The following is a 27,751-nucleotide window of genomic DNA, read 5'->3' as shown; positions in this document are numbered from 1 at the left end:
CTACACAGCATTCAGTATTGTCTGATCACAATATATTACATCTGAAAACAGTATGCAGGAAATATGTCTGCGTCTTTCAGCTCAAGAATAGGCACGTACACAATCTCCTTTTCCAGTGTTTTTATTTGCACATTTAACATTCACAAATCATTTTACAGATTTATTCTTTCCACAGGTTCATTATTTACAGGAAAGATCAGGATTAAAATGGAGTATTGAAGAGAACCAAGAAATTACCAGCAGTGATAGCATAGAGTACAAAGGCTCTGAAATAAACACAACAGAGTGGACAAGAGCAGCGTGTGGCCACTTCCTACCAGGCGGAATCACTGACTTCATTAAGGCAAAGCCTTTACTCTGTTATTTCCCCCACCTAGTTTAACCCAAGTAAAAAAGGGATTTTATTCTCACACTACTGCTCTCTGAGGTCTTAGAAATATAACTGGTATTATAAGTGACTAGATGCATCCCCTGACTATAAACACCTGAATAAACAGGTTAAATTTTGATGCATTAACCATCCCTCTGGGAGAATAAAAATGAAAGAGGCAGAAGTCGCTTGACTCTTAAGACTTTGGGAAAAAGGAGAGGAGAGAGAGAGAGAGAGAGAGAGTGTGTGTGTGTGTGTGTGTTGGGTGGGGGGAAAGGAGAGAAAAGGGGCTCAAGGTGGGAGAGGGCAGCAAACCTAACTCTTTCCAATGTACAACTGCTCTTGTGTTTTCCGCAGATGCTAATATAGTGTTCTATTACTCAGGGAAAAAAAAAAAAGAATGAGAGTTATCTATCTCCAGTCAGTTGTAGGGTGTAATGGCTAATGACAGGGAGCATACCCTGGGAAAGGGGTACATTCATTTCATGTATATAACAATGCAATTCAAAACTGTCTTACTATGCTCCCATCTACAGTGTTTTCCTATTTTAAATCAATTTACTGTGTGACCTTGGGCAATTTACTGAACCCTTCTGTGACTCAATTTTCTACTTGTAAAATGAGAATTATAGCACTTTATGTTAAGGAGTAGAGGAGATACATAAAAAGCACTTAAGAATAGTGCCTGGCCAAATCAACAGAGACAGAAAGCAGATTGGTGGTTGCCAGAGGCTGGGGAGAAGGGGAAAAGGAAGTGATGCTACAGGATATGGGATTTTATTGTGATGTGATGAAAATGTTTTAAAATGAACTAGTGGTGATAATTACACAATTATGTGAATATACTGAAAAATTACTTAATTGTACATCACTTTAAAAGGGTGAATTTTATGGTAAAAGTATATCTCAATAAAGCAGTTATAAAAATTCTTAAAAAAATAGAATATTGCCTGGCACAATGTAAGTGCCCAATAAATGTTAAGCCATTATTAGTAGTAATATTATTGTCATTATTATTACTTGGCCTTCCTATGGCCTGAGTAAATCCCTAGAAATCCTTTATTTTCAATAAAAGCCCACAGAATCTAGAAAAGTATTTCTAATTTACATACACGAATTAACATTCACACATTTATTTCTATTCAAATTGTCTCAGAAATTAACAGTCTAAGAATAACAATTTCAGTGTTTTACTCTGGAATAAAACAGCTCATGCAATGGATGTCTGATCATATCATTATAGCATTTAAATAAATTTCAATGACTTGATGTCACCCTAGGATTTGAAATGACCGAAGATTTTCATTTTCATCTTCAGGAAAAAACAGGAAGTCCAGGTACAGTAAGTAGTTAGATTATAAGAAGTATACAATTAAATCTTCAAATACAGGCTTGCTAGCCTTCTAATCACATCCGGCGGATACTTCATAAAAAGACAAATATAGTAAAGAGCAAAATGCAGACTGGTCCTATGCCCTGTGACAAGCCCACCTTGCCCAACAACAGAAAAAAACCCATCACAATAAAAAGATCCTATTCAACTCATGTAATAAGACTCCTAAGAGGCAAAAGACTTGACAGTTAATGGTTGACATTTAAGACTACACTGCACATTCAAATATGTTTGCATCAGTTTTTATAATCTGAACAGCAATTACATCCAGTCTTCACCTTTCCTATTGCTAAAGAATGTGACAACAGAGGCTCAATCTCAGAAGTAGGAGCAGCAAATGACAAGCCATGACAGTGATATACCACATTTGGTAATGATGCTCACACACTTGAGTTCCATCTAAAGCATGAAACTTCCCAATTCCTGGAACAGGGTTTCCTTTGTTAAAATCCCCTTCTCCTCTAGTCTTTCTTTCTAAAATTAGCCATGTGCCTTTGCAGCAAACCAGGGAAAGCTGTGTTGAGGGTTACAACTTCCAGATAATCAGGTCTTCTTGCCACAGAGAGCAATGCACTTTTTTTTTTTGCATATATTAAGAAAATAATCATTTATACCATAAAACTGACCATTCATTTTCAGAAAGATAATCTCCATTTTACATCTTCATTTAAATCAAATGAAACCACTCCTTAAGTCACCCGAGAGCAACAGATTAACACACAGAACAAGCTGCCTTAATACCCAATGAGATAACCCCCTCTCCCCTCCCTCTACCCACACAACCCCCACCCCTGTTGTAGCCTTAAAAATTTCTGACCAAAATATTTAGCCTGAGTACAATTCAGTAGGCAATTCCCTTTTGAGAAACATGATCATTTCTTTAATTTTTACATTATAACCATTGGGACAGATTATGAAATAACTTCGGAAGAGAGATGTTTTTAGTAAAGGTTAGGAAATTTCAGACAATGGAAATGGATGGTAACTTAAGGACCAATTTCAAATCAAAACCAGTTTCAAAATATTGTCTTTACCAATTCAAGATTGAAAAATCGGCTTTGTGCTCACCAGGTTTATTTTAATTAGAAGGGAAACTGAAATGAATATAAATATATAACCAAAACCTCTGGACAAGGCTGGGACAGAAGGGACCAACTTTGTAATGCTCACTAATTTAGTATCACTCCAAGAACTCATTTGCCCTAGTAGTGTTCTTAGTTAATCTGGGAATGGAGAAAATATGTTTTTAAAATTATATATCTATGTGTAGATAGTCTTTAGATAGAAAATGAATAAATATTTAGAGTCCATGATAAAGAAAGACCGTGGAATAAATTCCTATCTTTGTAAGTAACTGTATATACAATGAATGTTTTCTGCCTGACTCCTAATCTTTTGTCTATTAAGAGTTCTTCAATGTGCAATTTATAGAAGGCAGTAGCTCGTATTACCTTAAAGGAGCCCTGTTTAGCTTAGAATCAGCCTTTCCAGACACTCTGCTCCCTGAAGAGCCTTCACACTTGTGTGTATAAATAGCTGAGGATACAAGTAGAGGTGCACATGTGCAAAAAAAGTACTTGTCTAAAGAAAAGCTAAGTAGCTTTACAAATAAAGTCTAAAACCAAGAAAACAAATTGCTATTCCCCAACCCAAAAAGCACATCTAATGAAAAAACTGCTAAGCCCACTATGGAGAGGTGGCAGCTGTAAACGCACGTCACCCAACGTCATGCTCTAAGCATCTAGCTGTTCTGTGAACCAGCCAGCAGAACACTGAATCCCTCCATGTGCACATGGTTAAATGCAGGCTTCAGATTTAGCTTTACTTTCTAGTTAGAGGCCAGATTACACAGAATAATGAAGAATTCCTTAGAGCTATGCTGTATCCAAACTGCCTCATTCTACCCTGAAGAAGAAACAAGTGCCCAAATGATAATATGCATTAAGGACCAACCAATCTAAATTTCTGAGGTCTTCCACTCGGGTAAGTTCAAGCACTGGTCCACTGAGAACTTTAATGAAAGGAAAATTACATCTTGACTGCTAACAGCTTACATATTCAGAGCTAGGGAGTAAGATTAAAAACTAGAGTATCAATGCGGGGCTGTTAATAAGCATGGCAGAAAAGGGACTATACAGAACAACTAAAGAAGCTGATTCTTTAGATGTCCTTCGCTTTTTTAAAAAGCTACGAGTGCAGAATTTTCTCCGGTCAAAATCTGAATACTGGTTAATGCATGTTTTCTCCTCCCCAATTATGAAGCCCCTTCCCAACGTCTGTCATTGCCTTTTTAAGCCTAAGAAAGAAAGAAAACAACATGGAGAGACCACCCATTCCTATTTATGAAAAGAGAGGCATATTCTAATAGTCATAAGGCAATGTGTTTAAGAGCTGCACCTGAACTGGTATTCTCAAAACTGAAAATACAGTTGCTAAGTCCACTCAACTTGCAGGATGTATATCCATGTGCTTCCCAAATCATTGGCTGTCACTCACTGTCACACAGTGATCCTATCATGCCTTGAGGCAGTATACTGCATATACTACGCATTTTGAAGAAATAACATCAGGAGGCAAAGGACAGCCTTTCAAACATCGGTTCCTTACATAAGCAGTGACGGTGCTTTATGGCTCCCTTTTAAATCTCCTCACATACCAAATACCTCCAAAATTAGACAAAAGAGGGCCAGAGGCAAAGCTCCATGGTGAATTGCATCTTTCAGATGAGCTTTCAATTCACTGGTTTTTAGTTTCCATTTCCTGATTTACTGAGGAGTGAATGTGAGAATCATCCAACTGATGACAAAATAGAACAAGAAAACGGGATAAATGGCCAGGGCTTTGCGGTTTGGAGGCTGGCTATCGGCAAGAAAAGCTGTAGAGGCTAAACAAAACAAACAAAACAAAATGGAATCTTTAATATAGTAAGATTGTCACAACTGCTAACATTTACTATACTTTAATGTGCTTGGCATAGTCTGGAACACAGAATTACACAAAAAGCTCAGTTATATTTGTGATCTTCAGAGAAAAAGGCATTCTGCAGCATAGTTTTCCAGACAGTTGACAGCTACTTGTTTCCAATACTAAACTTTGAAAGTTTTTGACCATTTTACATGAGAATCTTTCTAAAAGGAGCTTCCTACCCTTTTCTGAGAAGTTACTGACCTGTGCCGAATACACTGAGAAAGACGTATTGGCTCTTTTAGATGCCATTCTTCTTGTCCACCCAGGAAATGAGACTCATCCTTTTACTCATCAGTGATCACCCTTCATGGGCAGTCTTTCCTGAACACCCATCCTGTATCCCACCATCCCAGGCGGAACTGCCCACTTACCTCCTGTGTGTCCCTACCATACCCTGCATAGACTTCCAGCTCCCACCTGGGATGCCTATTGCCCTTAAGTGTTTCCCTGTCTGGCTGTTCCACTAAGTTCTGAACTCTGAGGTTAGAGACCATGCCTAGCAAAATGCCTGACACATAGTTTGTGCTCAAGAAATATTTGCTGAGTTAAAAAATGGAATGCCTTTCTCTCTCTTCTAAAATTCTACTTTCTGAACTGCCATGAGCCTGGACACTGGATATTTAGAACTACAAGTATGGTAAATTATCAGACTCTAAGTGAGGGAATGAGGGGGTTCTCCCATGGGTAAAGCACTGGAGCTTAACACACAGTCTTCATAATATCAATTGTGGCATTCTCAGACCTTATTTTTGGGTTACTTCTTGGATTTTAACCATGTTCCAGAGCAAAGATATGTTAATGCACTTAAAAATATTAGGCAGTCTGTCTGCCCCATGAAGTAAGAAGCCAGTGAACAGTTCTAGTTGAAGGTAGAATTTTAAGAGAATTTTAGGAATGCAACAACAACGAGCACATAGCATTCACTGCCACCACTATAGGCTCTTCCTAATCTTTGGCAGAATTTTCTACTGAAGCAGCAAAGTAGTGTAGATGATATACCTAACAACCTATACTGGGAGGTAGTATAATACAGTTCTAAACAGGTGTGTCACCTGCTTGGGTTTGAAACTTCATTCCGTATTCACTAGTTATGTGTCCTAGGGCAAGTTGCTTAACCTCACTGGGTCTGTTCCTCATCTGTAAAAATGGGACTAATAATACTAGTTTTTATTTCTTAGAGTTGTGAGGGTTAAGTGAGATAATGCATATAAAGCACTCACAACAGTGCTTGCCTAGAATAAGCAATCTGTAAATGCTGGCTACTATTCTCATCATGATTAATTTGTCAGGAAAAAGCCCAAGTCATTTCTCAAGTCACCTATGCCTCATCCTATATGCTAGGCTCTGAGCTAGGTCTAGTGTAATCTCCTTTCCCGACCCTATCCATTATTTAAGAATAAAAAAGAAAGGATATGACTGTCCACATCTCAGAAGTCCAGATATCCAACTCAGATAAGGTGGACAGCATCCCTATCATTGCCTACTCAGAGAAGAGGGTTCTATGGATGATACTGGCAAGAATCCTACCACTCACATATGACTCAGGAGTTACACTGCACCTCATCCGGTCTTCATCTCTAACTCATGTTTTTGTCTGCTTTGCTACCGTAGAGATAAGTACATTCTTACCTACTATAGACCAGGCAAACATGACGATCACCACAAAGAGCCGGACCATGAAGTTTATAGGTCCTGGCTCAGCCAAAAGCACCAACCGGCAAACCAGCATTGCCACTGTCAAGGGAAGTATACAGTAACCCAGCACACAGAGGCTCTGAAAAAAAGATCTAAAAAATAACATACATCTGTAAAGATCATAAATATAGTTGATCTGTATCATGATACAGTTTATTACACAGATTTCTATATATCATGGATTGTTACCTTCCTTCAAATACATAATACCTATACCCTAACATTGATTTTATGAGGAGAGGCTTCTGTATTAAGCATATGCTTTAATTTTTCTCTCCCCGTACTCTTCCTCCTTTCCTCTCAAACTCCTTGAGAGTCAACCATCTAAGGTACCAGATGATCTACTCTAATTCCTAGAGACTTCCTTCTCCCACTGAACCTCTAAGACAGTTGTTCTTAATCTTTTCTAGTTTAAAGACCTACTTGAGAATTTGTTGAAAGCTACAGACCATCTCTTCCGCAAAATGGACATAATCTTCTAACACAAAAAAAGTCTCCATATGATTTCAGGAGTTGGAGAGAGCATCTGAAGCTTATCATAGGACCCTAGATAATTTAAGGTAAGTTAAACTAGGTTATCTCTGTTCAGTGGGTTTAAGAGAACTTTCTCTTTAGCCCTCATTTATTTTCATTTTTCTTTTAAAAAAATACCTAACTAGCCAGACTTCCTTAAAAATCTGATATGCTACCTGGCAAGGGAAAAAGTACATTTTAATAATACTCACATGTTTCCTCCAAGAAGTTTTGAGTTGAGGGTGATAGTAACTGCACCAAACCAGACAATGACAAACACTTCTGCAAACTGGGGCCCTCCATCCTTTTCACTATCTATAGAGCTTCTTTGAAGCATTCTGTGACAAGGAAATGACATGAGAATTGCTTCATCTTTTATTTAGAGCAATAAAGTTAAGGCAAACTTTGAATCAGGCAGCTGTCCTAAACCTTACCTGAAGATCTGTAACATACAGGTTGTACGAAAGTAAAATGCCAGAAATATTTGGCAAGGCTCCCTTACTTCCAATTCCAAATGCCTCAGGACTACAAGGGTCACCTCACTTGGCCTTGTTGGGATGTGTAAATGGATTACTGAAGACCTTTTTGGTTAAGCAGAGGTTATAAATTGAAGGGTCAAATGTGACTCACAGACATGAGGTTGTCAGTCCGTACAAGACTTAAAATGGGTTTAAGTTCAAGTGACAGTTTTTAAAATTGGGAGGTTTCACCTAAAAATATGTATTTCTGGATTTTCCTGAAAAACCTGAAGACTTTCTAACAGTGGGCTTACATTCCTACATGGCAACAACTGGGAGCAGTTGACTGACATAGAAGCAGGTCCCTTCACAAGGGGCTTCAGGTCACCAAATCATGCACACATTTAAGTTACTTCTCTAGCCCCTAGACACATTGCATTTGTAATCCTTTGGTTAAGGCTTTAGTTCTGACATTTATTATTTTTTTAAGATTTTATTTGAGAGAGAGAGAGCAGAGCAAAAGAGAAAGTATGAGCGGGGGGCGGGGGAGAGCACAGGGAGAGGAAGAAACAGGCTCCCCACTGAGCAGGGAGCACGACATGGGGCTGGATCCCAGGACCCCAGGATCATGACCTGAGCCCAAGGCAGACACTTAACTGACTGAGCCACCCAGGTGCCCCTAGTTCTGACATTTCAAAATGGAAACAGTCTATAAACCTATTTAGGTGATTTTTTTGAATCAAAACACAGATTATTACTAAAAGACTTTGCTTTAAAATGGAGTAGTTGAACAGTCACTGAAATATTTTCTTTGTCTAAGAATTTTACAGACATAAACTGTTTTGAATTGTGGACTAGAACACTTGGACTGAGTGTCATTTTTTCCCCCAGAAAAATAGTAACACCAAGCTCCCAGTCTCTTTTTATTACATAGTATAGAGGAATCACATAGTAAGTCTCGCCCTGCTATGCTGTTTGCCGGGACAGGCTTCTGTATTCTACAGTTGTATGTACTCCGTTCTGGTCCTGACAATCCGATGCAAGGAATGCTGGTACTCATCACTTGTTGTCTAGAATCTCTACTGCTTCAGCATGGTATCATGGGAGAACATTAATGGGCCTCGAAGGCAGGAGATCCAGAAAGTGACCCTAGTTCTGTCACTAGGTGTATAAACTAGAGTAAATCACTTGATGTCTTGGGACTCCAGTTGTCCTCTCTGCAAATAAATTGGGTTAAACTACATAATCTCTAATGTTAACCTTTTAAAACTAAAAAAGTATATGCTCAGTGATTCTACTATAAACCTGTCCGTCAAGGCACTGAGTATTGCCCTTGATGTGGTTATTAAAGGCATAAGAAATAGCACTCTATGTTATTACCTAAATTACCACATTAAATATGGGCAGAGAAGTCATTAGAAATTTGCTGAATTTAGAATCATCAAAGGTCAAGCCTGCAAGGGATCCTTAGCCATTTCCTTTTATAGATATGGAAGAGGAGACCGAGAGGGGTTAGGTGGGAAGAGACGTATAATAATCACAGAGGAAGAAAATGGGCAATCAAGGAAATCTGAGGTTGAATCCCAGGTCTACCACTGATTGTAGTGATCTCGGTTCAGTCCCCAATCTCTTTGAACCTAAGCTTGTTTGTCGAAAAAAGAAAATAATATTCTTGCTATGAGGATAAAATAAAGAGAAGGTATTTAAAAGTTTTCTGTAAACCGGGAAAAATCATTATACACATTTTAGGGTTCTAAGTATCCCAAAATCGCTTTGCTGATAGCACAGTCAGGATGAGAACCCAGAACTGAATCCTAATGCAGTATTTTTTTCCATGCTACCAATGGTTATATTCCCCTTTCCAATGGAACTTCGCTCTTCTGTCTTCTCCCTTTAAGTACAATGTGTATGGAAAGCCTAACACTTTGAAACATGATCTTGCTTTGAACTCTACCAGTTCTACTCTAATTTATTCTCATTCTCATCTTTATTATTATTAAGATTTAAAAAGAACTATGTTCACAAATAAACAGTGCTTAAACCTATAGATATTTAATTCACTTAGTTTAATGATGGGGAGGTGCATGAGAATAAACAAATAAATGTCAGTTCAACAGAAATGGCTAAAACAGGCTAAGAATTTATTGGTAAACAGAGAGGAGCGCAATTTTCATACCTTTAATTCCATCACTCTTTGAATTGATCTGGAAACCTGCTTCATGTTTTAGATTTAAATCATAAGGAGTACAGTATGTCATAGAAGTCCTAAATTAAATATTCAAAATTCCCCTCAATTTTGAAACTCCACACAAAAAAAGTATAGTCTATCTCAAATGACAAAGGAAGGAAATGTAAGTACTTACAATGCAAGTGTCACACAAAGGATCAAAGGGCCCCACAGATCCCCTATGAGGCAAGAAAAAACAGAAGACTATTAAGAAACAACTATGTAGTATTTTCTAACTTTATTCCAATTATCTACCTCTCCCACTCTTGGAATTCAGACATCAAGGCTCCTTCTGCCTGCCCAAGCGTTCCCACTTCTCCTACCCCTCTACCTGCCCTCCCTGCTCCCCAATTCTGAATGCCCTTCTTCATATATCCTTTAAATTTTGTTGACTTCTTAGACCACAAATCACCTCTCTCTACCACCTACTAAGCCACATTCCAGCATGCTGTAAAGACCAAGGGGCCGGGAGTCAAAAGACTTAGGTGCCCCACCCTCAGAAAGACTAGAGCCAAGTCACTCCACCAAACTGAGACTACATTAGACAAGGCAAGTATAATCAGGCTCACCTCAAGAATATGAGAAATGGAGCTTAGAAGGAAGTGACTTCCCCAAGTTTATATAAATAGTTAGGTATGGAGGGGGAACCAGACCCTTGGTCTTCTGAGTCCTACTCCAAAGTTCTTTCCACTCTGCCACACTGCTTCCCTTCTATAATCATTACACTGAACTAGTATGGAATTGCTGTTCTTATAGGTGAAAAAACAGGCCAATACTGGTAATTTCATAAGGTCAAACCTTAGCAAATAACATGAAAGCTTTTGGAAAAGTATAAACGGCTCTGCCAACATCAGGTCTAAGCACAGCGGTTCTCAATTAATAGCTGTTAGGTAAATTAATCAGCCAACAGTTCAGTTACATACAGCCTACAGCAAAATTACCTTCCTCCACTAATATGAAAAAAGATACATATACCATTTCTAACTTTAACCTCTTATGTACATAACTTTAAAGAAGTATGCATATGTACATACTTATATTGGGTTTTTTTTTTTCACATTATATATGTAATTTTGACACCACTGAGGAAAGTTTGGAAAAGGTATAAAGAAAAATTATAATCCTACCACTCTGATAAAATATTGTTTTTCTTGTTAAATTTTTGAACTTATCAACTAAAAAAGTGAATTCAAGTACAACTGACATTAATACACTGGCTTTTAAAAAAATACACTTAAGTTTTTTTTTAATTCATAAAAAATCTGTAACAGTATTTTAGAACATTTTCTTATTTTAGCAGAATATATATATATTTTTAGTAGAATATATTCTATTTTTAGTAGAATATATTCTACTTAGTAGAATATATATATATATATTCTATTAAGGAATTTACCATTTTAGTCACTTTTAAGTGTACAGGCTTTGGGTACATTCATTGTTGTACAACCTTTTTTTTTTTTTTTTCATTGTTGTACAACCTTTGTATCATCCATCTCCAGAACTTTTTCATCTTCCCAAACTAAAACTCCAACCCTGAAATAATAACTCCCATTCCCCACTTAGCCTCCAGCAATCATCATTTTACTTTCTATCAATTCAACTACTCTAGGAACCAAATGTAAGTGAAAAAACGTATGTCCTTTTGTGACTGGCTTATTTTACTTAGCACAATGTCTTCACGGCTCATCCATGTTGTAGCATGGATCAGAATTTCACTCCTTTTTAAAACTGAGTCATAGGGGTGCCTGGGTGGCTCAGATGTTAAGCGTCTGCCTTCGGCTCAGGTTGTGATCCCAGGGTCCTGGGATCGAGCCCCGCATCAGGCTGCCTGCTCAGTGGGAAGCCTGCTTCTCCCTCTCCCACTCCCCCTGCTTGTGTTCCCTCTCTCACTGTGTCTCTGTCAAATAAATAAATAAAATCTAAAAAAAAAAAAAAGAAAACTGAGTCATAGTCTATTAGTATATAGTATATGTCATGGTGTACATACCACAATTTGTCTATCCATCCGTCCACCTTTTGGCTATTGTGAATAAGGTTGCTATGGACATGGGTGCACAAATATCTGCTTGAGTTCCTGCTTTCAATTTTTGGGTATATACCTAGAAGTAGAATTGCTGGATCATATAGTAATTCTATGCTTAATTTTCTGAGGAACCACCATGCTATTTTGCACAGCGACTGCACCATTTTACATTCCCACTAGCAATGCGCAAGGGTTCCAATTTCTCCACATCCTCACCAATACTTGTGATTTCTGTTTCTTTGATAATGGCCATCCTATTGGGTGTGAAGTGATATCACATTGTGGTTTGTTTTTTTTTTAATTTATTTTTAAGTCGTGAATTTTTTCCTTGCCACTTTGCCAAGGGTTATGCTAACAGGGCAGGGCAGAAGTGCAAATTTGGGCCATGACTGACTTACCCTTTGTGCCAGCCTATGTGTTTATCCCCACAAGGTCTGGGAATGGACCTTAACACATGACATAGCTAATCATCATCACTAATCGGCAAGATAACACACTGGTTCTGCATTGTCACTGAAGCAAACTTGTTTTGGACTGAGCCACAGCAGCAGTTGAAGGGGTATCCTCACATCTGGGATAGCAGTGGTAGAATGGAAAGGGCAATGAACTTGAAAACTGGGTGCTAGTCCTGCCTGTGTCATCCTGACCAGACATTCAGCTTCTCTGAGACTCATTCTCTTCATCTGTAAAACAGGAGCAATAACTCCTACTTCACAAGGTTGTTGTAAGGATTAAAAAAGAAGTGTGTGTAGGGGGAGGGCAAGGCACTAGAGTAACAGCTACCATTTATGGGGTGCCTACGAAATGTCAGATGCTGTGCGAGGTGGCTGATATGCATTATTTCTAAGCCTCACCAGCAGATACACGGTATTATCTCCACTTTAACAGAGGAAGAAACTTGAGCCTCAGAAAAGTTAACTGTCTTATCCAAGATCACATAGGTAGTGATGGAACCACTATTCAAACCCGGATCTGTCCATGGTCTTTCCACTACATACCTGCAGTAGCAAATCATGTCAGCTCCAACCCACAGTGTACTATGTTAAAAAAGATTCTGACACTGCATCCATGTGCCACATATTTGACATCCCTACATTACAGCTGAAATGCTGCCAAAATAGAAGGTACACTCATGTGCAACATCATTGTTACTACTCTCAAACAACTGATTCAATTTTTCTGATAAAGGGTACTATGAAAGCAAAAATAAAAGGTCTAACAATTTTAATAATAAATTCTAAATAAAGGGCGCCTGGGTGGCTCAGTTGGTTAAGCGACTGCCTTCAGCTCAGGTCATGATCCCAGGGTCCTGGGATCGAGTCCCACATCGGGCTCCCTGCTCGGCGGGAGGCCTGCTTCTCCCTCTCCCACTCCCCCTGCTTGTGTTCCTGCTCTCGCTGTCTCTGTCTCTGTCAAATAAATAAATAAAATCTTTAAAAAATAAAAAATAAAAATAAATAAATTCTAAATAAGAGCATAATTTATTGCAAACACTGTTTTGATAGACCTCGTGGACAAAAAAAAGCAGTCATCAGACTAAGTAATAGTTCTGCAAATAGAAATGTCAATAAAGGTATTAATTTGCTAATCCTTAATGGGTATTAGCTGTTACTCTAATTTAATATTCAGACATTTTGCCTTTCCCTTGGAGACTGTCAGCTCTGTGGTTGAATAAAGTCCCTATGTGTTTGCACCTTCCAGAAATATTTTTTTCAGTGGCAGGTGAAGATATACAGTCTATATTTATTGATGAAGACAATATATTAAGCAAAATCTTCCAATCTCTGAAATTCCATTCTAAATGTTTAAATTCTTCAGAATGTTCATTTGCATGTTCATTTATATATTTTTTCATTCTGCAAAATGTCAGTTTTCTTATCACAGAAATTTAGCCATATAAAAGTATTTACGATAAGGTACGCTGAAAAATAGCAAATCCTCAAAAAACTCATATACTTACAATCTCTCAAAAGAGTATTACTTTTCCTTGGGTACAAAACATGCATGAATTTTTTCCCAACAGCTTTTAGATCACGCATCTGAAAGACAGAAACAACTTGTTGTATTGTCATGACCAAGGTTACCAAGTAGTTCCCTCACTTAGTTTGCTCAAATTTCTTTTATTTTAACCTCTTGGGTTCATTGAATTTGGGAGCTACAATTCCAGTTTAACTCCTTCACTATACAAACAAACAGAAAGATAGTGCGTTTCTTATTAACTTTTTTCTTTTTTTAATTTATTTAAATTCACTTAACTAACATATAATGTATAATTGGTTTCAGAGGTAGAGGTCAATGATTCATCAGTCTTATATACTACCCAGTGCTCTATTAACTTTTTTATTAACTCTTTAAGCCAACATTTAACTCTTTACCACACCCACCAGCTCTGTTTTTTTAAAGCTCTGTAAAAGAGAAATATAGCTGTCCCAATATGTTACTTAAAGAAACTAAAATAATATAACTATTAAAATCTACTCTGCAACACATGGCATCTGACTTTCAGTTCATAACTGATGAAAGTCCTAAGGGCCAATTAGCCTGCTTCCCAGCTACCACATTATATACAATATAAAACAAATTAATCTCCAACATTCCCAATTTAACTGGTAAGTGAATCCTAAAAGCCAGATTTTTAAAAATCAAGACAGTTGAGGGGCATCTGGGTGGCTCAGGTCACAATCTCACAGTCCTGGGATGGAGCCCCCTGTTGGGCTCCCTGCTCAGCAGGGAGTCTGCTTCTCCTTCTCACTCTCCCCCTGCCTCCACCCCATTCATTTTCCCTCTCTCTCAAATAAATAAAAAAACCTTTAAAAAAAATCATGACATTTGAGGAAGAGTACAGTAATACAAATATAACCTGTCAAAATATAGTTGAGATAATTCTGTCCTGACTTTTTTACCTAGAAATTTCTTCATGTCATTAACAGTTCTTTGTAAATACATTTTTAATGGTTGTTTAGTATTCCATTACATAGATGTAACATAATTTACTTAACTGATATCCCCTCTGTTGTTCAATTTCTCCTTATCATAAGGAATGTTGTAATAAACATCTTTGTATATTAATATTCTTCTGTATTTTGAAAAATATTTTTTAAAAAAATTCCATATACTGTATGTGGAGCAGAATTATCAGCTTAAAAATATTCGAACATTATAAGATTCTTAATACTCATTATAGCCAAACTGCTCTCCAAAAAGCCTGTACCAAATTATTCTCTAGGGGAAAATCTTAAATTTCAATAAATAAGATATACTGAAAATCAGTTAGCCAAATAAAAATAATTACTATAGTTATTTAGTCCCATGATACTGAATAGAAGTTCTCTCAGCTAGTCTCACTTACAATGGTATTCTGAACAGATTCATTTAATGTGGAGCTGTCAAATTCCCGAATGTGAGATCTCATAGGAATGGTGATTTCTCCTTCCACGGGGATGTCTTGTGAGATTGATATATCGGAAAGGCCTGCAAACTGAGAAGAGTTGGGGAAAAAAAAGTAAAGTCTATAATCAACTGCAGCATTCCTCAAAGACATCATTTCCTAGTGAGTAGGGACTATGTCTTTTTGTAGGGTTTTATACAGTTTTTCAAGTAACGTATTAGTTTACCAGACATTAAACAATATGGTCAACTAAAATTCTCAAATGCTTATTTCTTTTAACTTAAAGAAGGAGATCGCATATGATGGAAAAAATTGCGAAGTAAATGGCATAGACACTTTCTTGCCCTCAAATATTTGCTTTCTTTCAAGCATGAAACCTTCACATGGCACAAGCTAACAAGACTGCAAAGCTATTTGAAAGCGACCTTTCGGCAATCACATCTTCACACAGCCACAATTCTGTAGCTCTTCTGCTCCTTGGTAGGCTCCGGTGGCCTCTGCTGGCTAGAAAGGAGCATTAGGTGAAGCCTAATGGGAAACTGGGAAGAACAGGGAAATAGCAAAATAAATCTTGATTTCTACTCTTTTTACCAGGTTACCTAGCAAAACAGATCAAATAACATTTCCAAAGTGAATTATGAGATTGCAAGCTTATAAACTCTTATGTTCATCTGCCAAATTTTATTATTCTAACTAAAACTCTGAAATCTTCAAGTTCCTAAGAAAACAAAAGCAATCCCTTCTCACATGGATTTTGGCCCAACAGGCACAATATTTAGAGCGTAGCAGTTGTAGGTAAACCAAGTACAAGACAGTATACTGAAATTTTAGGAAGAATAAAGTTGCTTAAAGAACTTATGAAAAACAAATTCTCAAACACACTTTTAATAAGAAATGCAAATTAAAGTTACTTGTAATAAAAATTTTTCCCTGTTAAGACTGGCAAAAATCCAACAGTTTGACAACATACTCTGCAGGTGAAGCATTCACACACATCTGGTACTACAGTCTACTGAAGATGAATCTGGCAATATCTAGCAAATTTATATATGGATTGCCCATTGACTAAGCAATGCCACTTTTAGGAGTCTAAAGACAAAGTGGCAAAAACACAAAAGGACATATAAACAAAACTACTCATTAGAACACTACTTGTAAAAGCAAAATCCTGAGAATAATCCATATGCCCATCAACGGAGGACTACTTGAATAAAGTATGGGATATGCACATAACAGAGTTCTATGCAGCTGTAAAAGGAATGGGAGTATCTCCAAAGAACTATTTATGGAGTGTTAAATAAAAAAGCAATGTGGAGAAAAGTTTGTATAATATGCTACCATTTATCTAAGAAAGGAGGGAATACAAATAAGACACTCTCGCACCTGAATGTTATCTTTTAAATGTAAGAAATGTGTAAGAGATAAATCATGCAGTGTGATGTAAGTCGTATGTAAGAAGTAAGTCATATGGGGCGCCTGGGTGGCTCAGTTGGTTAAGCGACTGCCTTTGGCTCAGGTCATGATCCTGGAGTCCCGGGATCGAGTCCCACGTCGGGCTTCCTGCTCATCAGGGAGTCTGCCTCTCTCTCTGACCCTCCCCCCTCTCATGCTCTCTATCTCATTCTCTCTCTCAAATAAATAAATAAAATCTTAAAAAAAAAAAAAAAAGAAGTAAGTCATATGATTTTTTTTTTTAAAGAGACTTCCTATTAAGGAAAGTGGGGAATAAGGTAGAGGAGACAGGGAGAGAAGTTAGGCTTCTTCAAATACAAGCTGTTCTATATATATGACTTGAGAGCTTGAAATCATATAAATAGTTGCAATAATTATGAAACAAAATTAAAACTTAAAAGAAGTCCTTAAGACAAAGAAAAATGAAACAAATGAACCTACTGTATGTTGAATTAAATGCACAACCACACAGCAACTATTTCAAGTGACTTTAATACACTGTAATTCGACTTGTGATTAGAATGTAGAAAGCTGGAAAGAATACCCCTCCCACTAGAACAATGAGAAAAAGTTAGATAAACTACAAAATCATAACTTTCCTCGAACCCATCAGAGAGTTGAGGCCTACAGCAACCAAGCAGCCTGATTAAAATCTAAGAAAAGAGAGGTACTTCCAGGAAAACATGGGACATGAGCACCACTTTGCACATTGTATCATAACACAGAGAATGACACTAGGCATCACACAGATGCTTAAGAATTCTGCTAAAATTTAGAATTAATTGCTAAAGGCCAAGCATGGACTAGTACGAGGGTACAGAGCCCCTGGAAGCATCAGACACAAGGGGAGTTCACACCCACTTGCAGAGTCTTCTCCACCGACTTCCACTGGGTGTGGGTTTTGGGGAAGGGAGGAGCTGCCAACTCTGAGAAAAGCAAAGAGCCCTGCTCAGACCCTTCTCCCCTACAGAACAAGAGCCTTAGGGCTACTGGGAGAACTCTGTTGTCTCCAGGGCACAGGCGAAGACCCGCTGTGGCTGGGGAAAGGGAAAAGACAAATCTCTCTACTCCTGGGGGAGGGATAGGAAAACATCCTGAGGCCAGACCACGACAGTCTCCTTCAGCTGGGGGGAGAAACAGAATCACTGAGCAAGTCCCACTCAGGAGACACAGGGATACACGGTTTGCCTAAGGCTGAGGCTGGACCAACACAGCAAAGAATCCCCCCTCCCTTGCTAGCCCCACCGCCCAGGCTAGCAAGTATGGAGTCAAAACCAACAGCAGTCTACTGCTAGGGGAGGGCCTAGAGATTGGAGAGAGAACCACGATCTTATGCAAGGGCAAAGGGAAAATGCAGAGAGCTGAGAATAGAACAGGAACGTTAGTAAAAACACAGGGATGATCTAGCACTCACCCCAAGCACAATGTAATGGAAGAGGAATTTGAAGCTGGGGACACACTGAAGGTTCCCATAGCAAGGATAAAACCCAAGCACAGTTCAACTCCTGACCAGACTGATTTAATCCCCACAGGAAAACCTTGGCAGAAAAGATGTGCCACTTCCAGGCAGTCTCTACTGTTCTATACATGATGGCCAGCATTCAATAAAAAAAATTACTCCCCCCACAATGAAGAAACAACCCACTATGATGAGACATAGCAATCAATAAAACCAGAGAGACTCTGAGAGGCCCCAGATGTTAGAATTACCCGAGGAAAATTAATAGGACTATGATTAATATGTTAAAGGCTCTAGTAGAAAAGGCATATGCACAAACAATGGTGAATTTCTGCAAAGAGATGGAAACTGTAAAAGTCAAATGGTAATCCCAGAAATAAATGAACACAGTAACAGATGAAGAATGCCTTTGACAGCTTTATCTGTAGATTCAACACAGCCAAAAAAAGAAATCAGTGATAGGTCAGTCAAAATTATCCAGACTAAAACAAAAAGAGAAAATTTTAAGGAGAAAAAAATATATCAAATCATTGTTGTACACCTTAAACTTATACAGTGTTATTATGTCAATTATATCTCAATAAAACTAGAAAAAACAAACAAAACCCAAAACAGAATAAGCATCCAAGAGCTGTGGGTCAATATTAAATGGTCTAATATAGATATAATTGGAATCCCAGAAGAGTGAGAAAATGTGTCTGAAGAAATATTTGGAAAAAGAATGCTGAATATTTTCCAAAATTAATGACACACATCAAATGACAGATCCAAGCCCAGAGAACCTCACTCAAGATAAATACCTAAAGACAAAACAAAACCAAAAATCCACAAACCTGGACACAATCAAACTACTGAAAACCAAAAATAAAGAAAATCCTGAAGGCCGCCAGAGAAAGACACTGCATTCAGAGGGACAAAGATAAATAACAGACATTTCACCCACAACTACCCAAGCTAGAAGAAAATGGAAATACCTTTAGAATGCTGCAAAAAACTGTCAACCCAGAATTCTAAACCCAGGAAAAATAGCTATCAAAAATGAAGGCAAATACTTTTTTCAGACAAGCAAAAGCTGAGACACACACTACAAGAAATGTTAAAGAAAGATCTTCAAGAATGTGATACCAGAATGAAACCTGGACTAACACAGAAAAAGAAGATCTCCAGAAGTGGTTAAAATGAAGATAATTATAAAAAATATTTTTTCTTGTTTTAAATTATTCTAAAAGATGATTGCCTAGAGCAAGGGTCACAAAACTTTTTCTGTAAAGGGCGCCAAAAGTAAGTGTTTCAGGCTCTGAGAGCCATGTAGATTCTGTTGCAACTACTCAACTCTGCTGCTGTAGCATGAAAGCAGTCCAAGACAAGACATAAACAATTAATAAAACCTTATTTATAAAAATAGGTAGTGGGCCAGATTTTAAATCATAAAAATATGACATTTAGGAGATAACTGGAAATGTGAACACTGACAAGATATTTGATATTAGGGAATTACTAATTTTTTGGATGTACTAATGATACTGTTATGTTCTTTAAAAACAGACTCCTTTTCTTTTAGAGATACATGTTAAATATTTACTAAAGTAATGATGCCTAAGATGTGCTTCAAAATAGTATAGAAGGGAAATGGACAGGGCTATAGAAAAAAGAAGACTTGCCATAAATTGGTAAGTACTGAAGGTTAGGTACATAAGGGTATATTTTACCATTGTTCTTTTGTATACCTCTTAAACTTTTCTTAATAAACAGTTAAAAAAACAAACATTCCGACGAACCATGAGAGACGATGGACTCTGAAAAACAAACGAGGGTTCTAGAGGGGAGGGGGTGGGGGGATGGGTTGGCCTGGTGGTGGGTATTAAAGAGGGCATGTATTGAATGGAGCACTGGGTGTTATACACAAACAATGAATCATGGAACACTACATCTAGAACTAATGATGTAATGTATGGGGATTAACATAACAATAAAAAATTAAAAAAATTAAAGGATTAAAAAAAAAAACATTCCTAATTTTAGGGGCTATCTGAGTTCTTTTTATTCTTGCCCCTCCTCCAACCGAAATGAACCTGAACACAATCAAGCCTCTATATCTTAGAGTTAACAGGAAATATGTGGATAGAGGAACATACTAAATTCTCAGAGAATACCAATCAGCCAAATACAGAAAATGAAGAGTTCAACAAGACAAATGACTGAATTTAAACAAATAAAGTACATTAAAAACAGGAGAATGTTTAATAGTAAAAGAGACTTATGAGACTTATTATCCAAATGCAATTTGTTGACTTTGGATCCTCATATGGACAAACTATAAAAACACACGTTTTTAGAAAATTGTGAGATGATGAGCAGAGATTAGATGATACTGAGAAATTATTAGTCTTGTTATTGTGATAACAAAGAAAACGTCCTTCCCTGTTAGAGAAACACACTGACGTATTTACAGGTGAAGTGATATGTCTAGGATTTGCTTTTAAACACTCAGAAAAGATCATGAAAGACAATGAAAGACCATTAAAGACTGAAGGGAACTAAGGAAAAACAACAACTCAAAGCAATGTGAGATCCTGGATAAGATCCTGAAACATTAGTAGAAATGTGGTATAATTCAAGTAAGATCTGTGATTTAGTTAATAGTATTGTGTCAATGTTAATTTGCTGATTCTGCTCATTGTACTATAGTTATGTACAATGTTAACATTAGAGGAAACTGGGTAAGGGCTATATAGGAACTCTCTGTTGCAACTTTTCTGTAGGTATAAAATTAGTTAAAAATAAACAGGTTAAAACTCATACTCCAAAGAAAAAGGAACCTTTGTGCATTGTTGGTGGGAATGCAAGCTGGTGCAAGCCACTGTGGAAAACAGTATGGAGGTTCCTCAGAAAATTAAAAAGAGAATTACCATAGGATCCAGTAATTCCACTACTGGGTATTTACCCAAAGAAAACAAAAACACTAATTTGAAAAGATATATGCACCCTATGTTTACTGCAGCATTATTTACAATAGCCTAGATATGGAAGCATACCAAGTGTCCTTTGATAGATGATTGGATAAAGATATATGCACAATGGAATATTATTCAGCCATAAAAAAGATTGAGATCTTTCCATTTGCAGCAACATGGATGGATCTAGGGGCGCCTGGGTGGCTCAATCGTTAAGCGTCTGCCTTCGGCTCAGGTCATGATCTCAGGGTCCTGGGATCGAGCCCCACATCGGGCTCCCTGCTCGGCGGGAAGCCTGCTTCTCCCTCTTCCACTCCCCCTGCTTGTGTTCCCTCTCTCGCTGTGTCTCTCTCTGTCAAATAAATAAAATATAAAACAAACAAACGGATGGATCTAGAGGGTAAGTAATGCTAAGTAAAATAAGTCAGAGAAAGACAAGTACCATATGATTTCACTCATAAGTGGAGTTTAGGAAACAAAAACAAATGAGCAAAGAAAAAAAGAGACCAAAAAACCAGACTCTTAAACATAGAGAACAAACCTGTCGTTGCAAGATGGGAGGCTGACTGGGGGGATGAGTGAAAAAGATAAAGGGGATTAAGAGTACACTTATTGTGATGAGCAGCACTGAGATGTGTATAGAATTGTTGAATCATTATATTGTACACCTGAAACTATTATAACACTGTATGTTATACATACGTGAACTTAAAAAATAAACAACAAAAAAAGATTAAACAAAAAAATAAAATCGTATTCCAGAAAAAAAATGTGGTGGGGAGATGAAATAAGAACAGCAGAATTTTGATAGGTACCTGGGTTCATTATACCACTCTTTATTTTATTTATATACTTAAAAACTTCTGTAATAGAGGGGCACCTGGGTGGCTCAGTCGTTAAGCGTCTGCCTTCGGCTCAGGTCATGATCCCAGGGTCCTGGGATCGAGCCCCGATTCGGGCTCCCTGCTTGGCGGGAAGCCTGCTTCTCCCTCTCTCACTCCCCCTGCTTGTGTTCCTGCTGTTGCTATCTCTGTCAAATAAATAAATAAAATCTTTAAAAAAAAAACAAAAAACTTCTGTAATAGAATTCTTAAATACATCATTTCCTTGTTTCTGCCATTCCCTCAAACTACTCTCCTTCCCCTCCTCCTCCCTGATCAAACTGCTCTGCACTTGCCCACTCCCTTAATCCTTTGTAACTTGGCACTTGACCTTCCCACAACTTTACTTTCCCCACGGCTCTGTAACAGTGATCTCATAACCAAGAAGTACAAGGATCCCTTCGCCCTCTGAATATTCTTCAGCACTTAATATGTCAATCACCCCTTTTGAAGCTGTATTCTCTCACTACTATGACACTGACCTTTCAAGCTCCAGGATTGCTGTTTTGACTTTTCATGCTGCCTGCAACTGCTAGGAAAGGCAAAGCAGTACAGAAGGAACGAGCTTCAAAGACAAATTGGGCTCTGCCCTCACTTGGAGACAACACCATCGTAAGAATTAGGTAACACCAGCATTGCACCTAGCACACGGTCAATGCTCAACATACGATATTTGGAGCGTATTGGTTAAGTGTGCTGCTGGAAGCCATTCAGCTCTATCATTTACTACCTATGTGACACTGAGCAGGTTCCTTAACCTCTCCATACCTCAGTTCCTCATCTATAAAATTGAGAATAGTATCATCATCACAGGGTTGTTGTGACGAAGAAATGCATTACTGTGTGTAAAGCACTTAGTAAGAGGCTCACAGCAGGGGCTAGATACAGGTTAGCTCTAGTTCAAGATTCCCAGGGGGTCAATTCCAGTTCTGTCCCTTGTATAAAATGGGGAATTTGGCTGGCCTTTGTCTCCTGTTCCTGCAAGGTAGCCTCTAAACCCTTGGAATTTCCTAAATGATAGTGTTATTTTTGTTATTCATGGTGGGCCCTAACAGTTTAGCTAACAGGTGAGTCATGGTAGGCCCCTAGACAGTTTATGCTAATGAGATGACTCAGCATGGGGGCAAACCATTCCAGACAGACAAAACACAGTATTAGAGGGTTGAAGCTTTGACTCCTGTGACATAAACCTGGCCTCTGGGAAGGCAGCTATGCTCACCACTATACCACCAACGCAGATAAACCTGGCCTCTGGGGAGGGGAGGAGTCAATGATCTAGTCAATCATGCCTGCATAAAGAAACACTAATAAAGACTCTAGATACATGACTGCACTTCACTGGTGGGCAATATTCTGCCTATTGTCACAGATTGATGTATCAAGGGGTTAACAGGGTCCTGACTCCACAGGGAGAAGACAAGGAAGCTTTGTGTTAGGGGGACCCTCCCAAATCTCACCCTATACATCTCCCCCTTTTGCTGGTTTGGAGTGTATCCTTTTGCTATAATAAAACTGTAATTTTAAGTATAGTGCTGTCCTGAATTCTATGAACCATTCTAATGAAGTATGGAGCTTGAGGGGATCATGGGAACCCCTGAATTTGCAGCCAGTAGGTTAGAAGTAAGGGTGGTCCTGGGAACATTCAAACCTGTGGCTGGTGTCTGAAGTAAGGGCAGTCTTGTGGAAGACTGCCCTTAACCTGTGAAGTTTGGCCTAAGTCCAGCTAATTGGTTTTGGAAGTCACTGCAGTCACTAAAGTGTCATGTGATTCCTATCCTATTCCCCCATCCCAACATTTCCTTAATATCTCTTCTCAGGAGAATCAGTGATATGGTTCAGAGAGCTGAGACAGGATCTGTGGACTTCAAGCCCCACATATGACAAACAGGACTGCTAGGCCCTCAGCTAGTCAGGTCTAGTGGGCACTATTCTTGCTCTCTGACTAGCAATATCCTTGCTCTCTGACTAACCTCTCAGGGGGGATGAAAGGTGCCTTGGGACACAATGTCTCTTCCCTTCTCCCTCTGCAGGTAGGCTCATGCACACATATGCACACGTGTGCACAGAAACCCATGTGTACACTCTGCTGCCTGGCTTGGGCCAAGGAGGGGAGCAGGTAGAGGCAGGGCCAAAAAGATACAGTAGAAGCAGGGACTGCAGACTTAAGAAAGCAGCTGGGACCAGATGGGTTATACTACTGACCAAAATCCTGGAGCAAAGAGTCAACAAGTTGGGGGGTGGGGGGCATCAAGCAGAAACCAGCTCAGTCCAAGAGGCCTGGCTCCAAGAAGTGGGGAGGGGTGACTAATGGTGTGGTCTCCAGCTAGCCCCTTTACCTGAGGCCAACATCCCTCCAGCCCTCAGGCTAAAGCCATTATTATAACTCTTTTTCCTGCTCCCTAAACAGACAAACAATAGATAAGCATTACCAAAGACTGTCTTCTCAACTCTATGCAAATGACTCCTAATTAAACCTAGTCCTGACTTCTGAGCCCTGAAGTCCAGGTTTTAGACAAACTGCCTGCTGGGTATCTACTGGATGGTCTGCCAATATCTCAAACTAAACATGTCCCAAAGTGAATTAATCAACTTTTAGGGTCCTCATCCTCCTCTTACGTATTTCTGTTCAGGGCATCAGTATCTTGCTTTTCAAAATGTGGTACCGGGGGACACCTGGGTGGCTCAGTTGTTAAGCGTATGCCTTCAGCTCAGGTCATGATCCCAGGGTCCTGGAATTGAGCCCCACATCGGGCTCCCTGCTTGGCCAGAAGCCTGCTTCTCCCTCTCCCACTCCCCCTGCTTGTGTTCCCTCTCTCACTGTCTCTCTCTCTGTGTCAAAATAAATAAGTAAAATCTTTAAAAATAAATAAAATAAATAAAATAAAATGCGGTACTGGGAGCAGCAGCGGCAGCAGTATCACCTGGGAGCTTGTCAGAAATGCAGAATCGCAGGTGTCCTCTCAGACCTACCAAATCAGAATCTGCCATTTAACAAGATTCCCCAGGTGACTGCTATGCACGTTACAGTTCGAAAAACTCTGATCCAAGACACAGTCTCCCCAGCACTCCAAACCCTCAAGGAGCCTGCCTGTGTCCAGTCTTCATGGCTCCCACCACTGCTATAGTCCAGGTAGCAATCACTTGTTCCTAGAACTACTGGTTTTGCTAGTCTAGCTTCCAAACATTCCTCATGGTAACTCTCCCTCAATTATGTTGTCAAATTCATGACTTTAAACCCTTCCCTCCTCAAAAATTTCCACTGGCTCCTCATTGCCTATTAAACCTCCAAGCTTAGTAGTCAAGAAGAAGAAATATTGTATGATCATTATTAGTATTGTATGATCATTACGTGCCAGGCACTCTACCAAGTATTTTACATGTCTTAACTCATTTAATCCACCTAACAACCCTATGAGCTAATTATTACTGTATCTTCATTCTACAGATGGGGAAACGGAGGCATGGAGAGGTTAAATGACAGCTGGGAATCAAACCTAGGCAATTTGACCCCAATGCACAAATTCCTAACCACTGTTTCATACTGCTCCCTAATTCAGTGGCCTTATTTTTTTTTAAGGCTTACCTCCTAAGACTTCCCTGTACTTTAGCCAAAGTGATCTACCTGTTGTTCTATAAATACATTAACACTTCCCAACTTCTGAGAGGTTGTGCAGTCTTAATGGAAATAATCTGGGCTTCAGAAGCAGACATAGTTTCAAGTTTTAGGCCTGGCGACTAACTGGTTCTAAGACCCTAGGGAGATGATCAAACCTCTCTGAGTCTCCTCTTCTCATCTGCAAGTAAAACACAATTTAAAAACCACCTAACTGAAATGGTTGCTGTGAAGTTTAGAAAATATGCAGAGGATGTCTAGTACAATCTTGGCACATAGCAGGTGCTCAATCATTGATAGCTCTTATGCTCACCTGAAATTTCAAATCTTACCCACCCTTTGACACCCTCTCAAATATAACTTCTACTGTGTAGCTTGCTTTGTCACCCCAAATGGACATGATAGCATCTTCCTTTAAATTTTGTTAATATTTTATGTGTAACTGTCTCTGATTTACCTTATTTTAGCATTGTACTTGTGTCGTATTAGACTTTAAGCACCATAAGGGCAAGCCCTAAAACAGCTAGCATAATGCATTGCACATTTGTGGGAGTTCAATAAACATTACAGAGTAGAAGTGGATTGGACATTGAGTTACGAATGACCAGAACCACTAAAATTAATTGGGGAAAACTTCATAAAAAAAGAGGTGGAACAGGAACTAAAAACAGCTAAGCACCTGTAACTATGTCACACGAGGCACTGTGTGTATAATAGCTCATTAGTACTCTCAATAAGTCTGTGATGAGTTACTATCCCATTTTCCAAATGAGGAAACTGGGGTTGAGAGTGACTTCCTCAAGGTCACAATTGTTCCATGAGAACTTGGAGCCACTCACTCTCTTTCACTGCTGTATCCCCAGTGCCTAAAGGAGTGCCAGGAACACAGTAGATGCTCAATAAATATTTGTTGAGTGAATGAAGAGATGAAAAAATTGTGCTAGTAAGCAGAACCAGGACTAGAAGCAATTTCACCTGACTCCCAGTTCAGTCCTCTGCTGTTAATTTGCCAATTTAAAACAGAGGAAAGGGATGTACCATTTATTAAACAACTGCTATAAAACTGAACACCGTTTGGGAAGAGGGATCTTAGGGCAGAATGTTGAATAATTACACTCCTCAGTTCATGACACTGATTGTGTTTGACACTTTACATAAATTATATCATTTCATCTTCCTAAAAACTCTTTGAGGCGGCTATTTTTATATCCATTTTACGGATGAAGAAACACTCTCCATGAAATGATTTGCCCAAACTCTCATAAGAGGCAGAGCGGGTGATTCCAGCCCAGATAGGTTTAACTCCAAAACCTGTGTTCTTAAATACTTGTCCAGGCTTTGGGCTTGTACTTGCAATGGAAATCGTACCCCCTGTAGAGACAGGAGCAAGACAGCATCATGAAGAGCAGGGCATCACGAAGAGCACTGCAAGGAACTGCAACAGGGAGGGCAGGGATTAAATCAAGACTACTGAGGTCACTGAACAAATCAATAATCAAGTTGTAACGTCCTTTGGGAAGCAATCTCATGAATCCAAGAATACTGCTACTCCAACAAGAACTAGTGACAGAACTTGATAACATGAAGGACAGCAGAAGCAAAGGTACTTAAGAAATCACCTAAAGCTTGGCATTTAACACAATGTACGGGAGGAGGACAGGCCCTGAGAGTATGGGACAGGAAAATGAATAGGAGTTTCACAAGAAGGCGTGGAAGGAACGAGGAGGACAAGGGGAAAGCGGTTAGCCCAAAGAGCAGCTGCAGTGTTGAGACTGGTTCTGGCATCGGGTATAGGAAGGGCCTACCGGGAGGAAGGAGTTCCGGCCTTCTCAGGCCAGGAGCCCGTCACCCGACTTCCTTAAGGGCACTGTGCCTCACCCTCAGTCCCTTCTGCCGCAGAACCCAAGCTCACCAGGGGCCTGGGCGATGTTGTCCCCGGGTCTCCTGAAGACTCGGCCGCTTTCGCCATCTTGGCCCTCCTTCTCCCCGGTCGCTCCCACAGGCCTTTGCGGAACCTGAGACGTGGAGGCCGCCGCTGGTCAGCGCGTCATCGCGCGGCGGGTGCGTCACCGAAAGGCGCCCGGTACGGGCTGTCGGTCCCGTCGCTCGTTGCTGTCCCTGTCCTCCGGGTGTCCGGGAGCGGTCCGAGTCGCCGCGCCTCGCTTCGCTTCTTAGGGACCGTAGGTCCCTTTAGACATGCTCCCCCTTTCATACTCAACCCCGATCCTGAGACCGCTCCACGGCTGCCTTGTTTTAATCCATCGCACCCGCGCACCCGTTTCTCGCTCTCAGGGCGGGTCCGCAGAGCTAGCACTTCACGGAAAAAGCCTGCGCCTCCCCGGGCCGCAGAAGAAA

The 27,751-nt window shown here is 39.3% G+C and overlaps 1 protein-coding gene across 2 annotated transcripts; it reads right to left on the bottom strand.

Moving 5' to 3' along the window:
* Positions 1–105: 105 nt before the first annotated feature.
* Positions 106–27,733, bottom strand: YIPF6 (Yip1 domain family member 6). Of its 2 annotated transcripts, none has more exons than XM_045879200.2 (7): positions 27,275–27,733; positions 14,999–15,127; positions 13,610–13,688; positions 9,760–9,802; positions 7,151–7,276; positions 6,360–6,517; positions 106–4,647 (listed from the first exon to the last, which is right to left on the bottom strand). In XM_045879200.2, the coding sequence occupies exons 2-7, from the start codon at positions 15,059–15,061 to the stop codon at positions 4,529–4,531; spliced, it is 588 nt and encodes a 195-aa protein (XP_045735156.1). In that variant the 5' UTR covers positions 15,062–15,127; positions 27,275–27,733; the 3' UTR covers positions 106–4,528. The 2 variants fall into 2 exon arrangements, with proteins under 2 accessions (XP_045735156.1, XP_045735152.1); XM_045879196.3 differs by having other exon boundaries at positions 27,309–27,733.
* Positions 27,734–27,751: the final 18 nt, after the last annotated feature.

Source organism: Mirounga angustirostris, unplaced genomic scaffold, assembly GCF_029215605.1.
Source record: "Mirounga angustirostris isolate CCGP_5_RB_7025 unplaced genomic scaffold, mMirAng1.0.hap1 SCAF_11, whole genome shotgun sequence".
NCBI lineage: Eukaryota > Metazoa > Chordata > Mammalia > Carnivora > Phocidae > Mirounga > Mirounga angustirostris.
The sequence above is the reverse complement of the archived record's forward strand: the minus strand, read 5'-3'. Positions and strand labels throughout refer to the sequence as shown.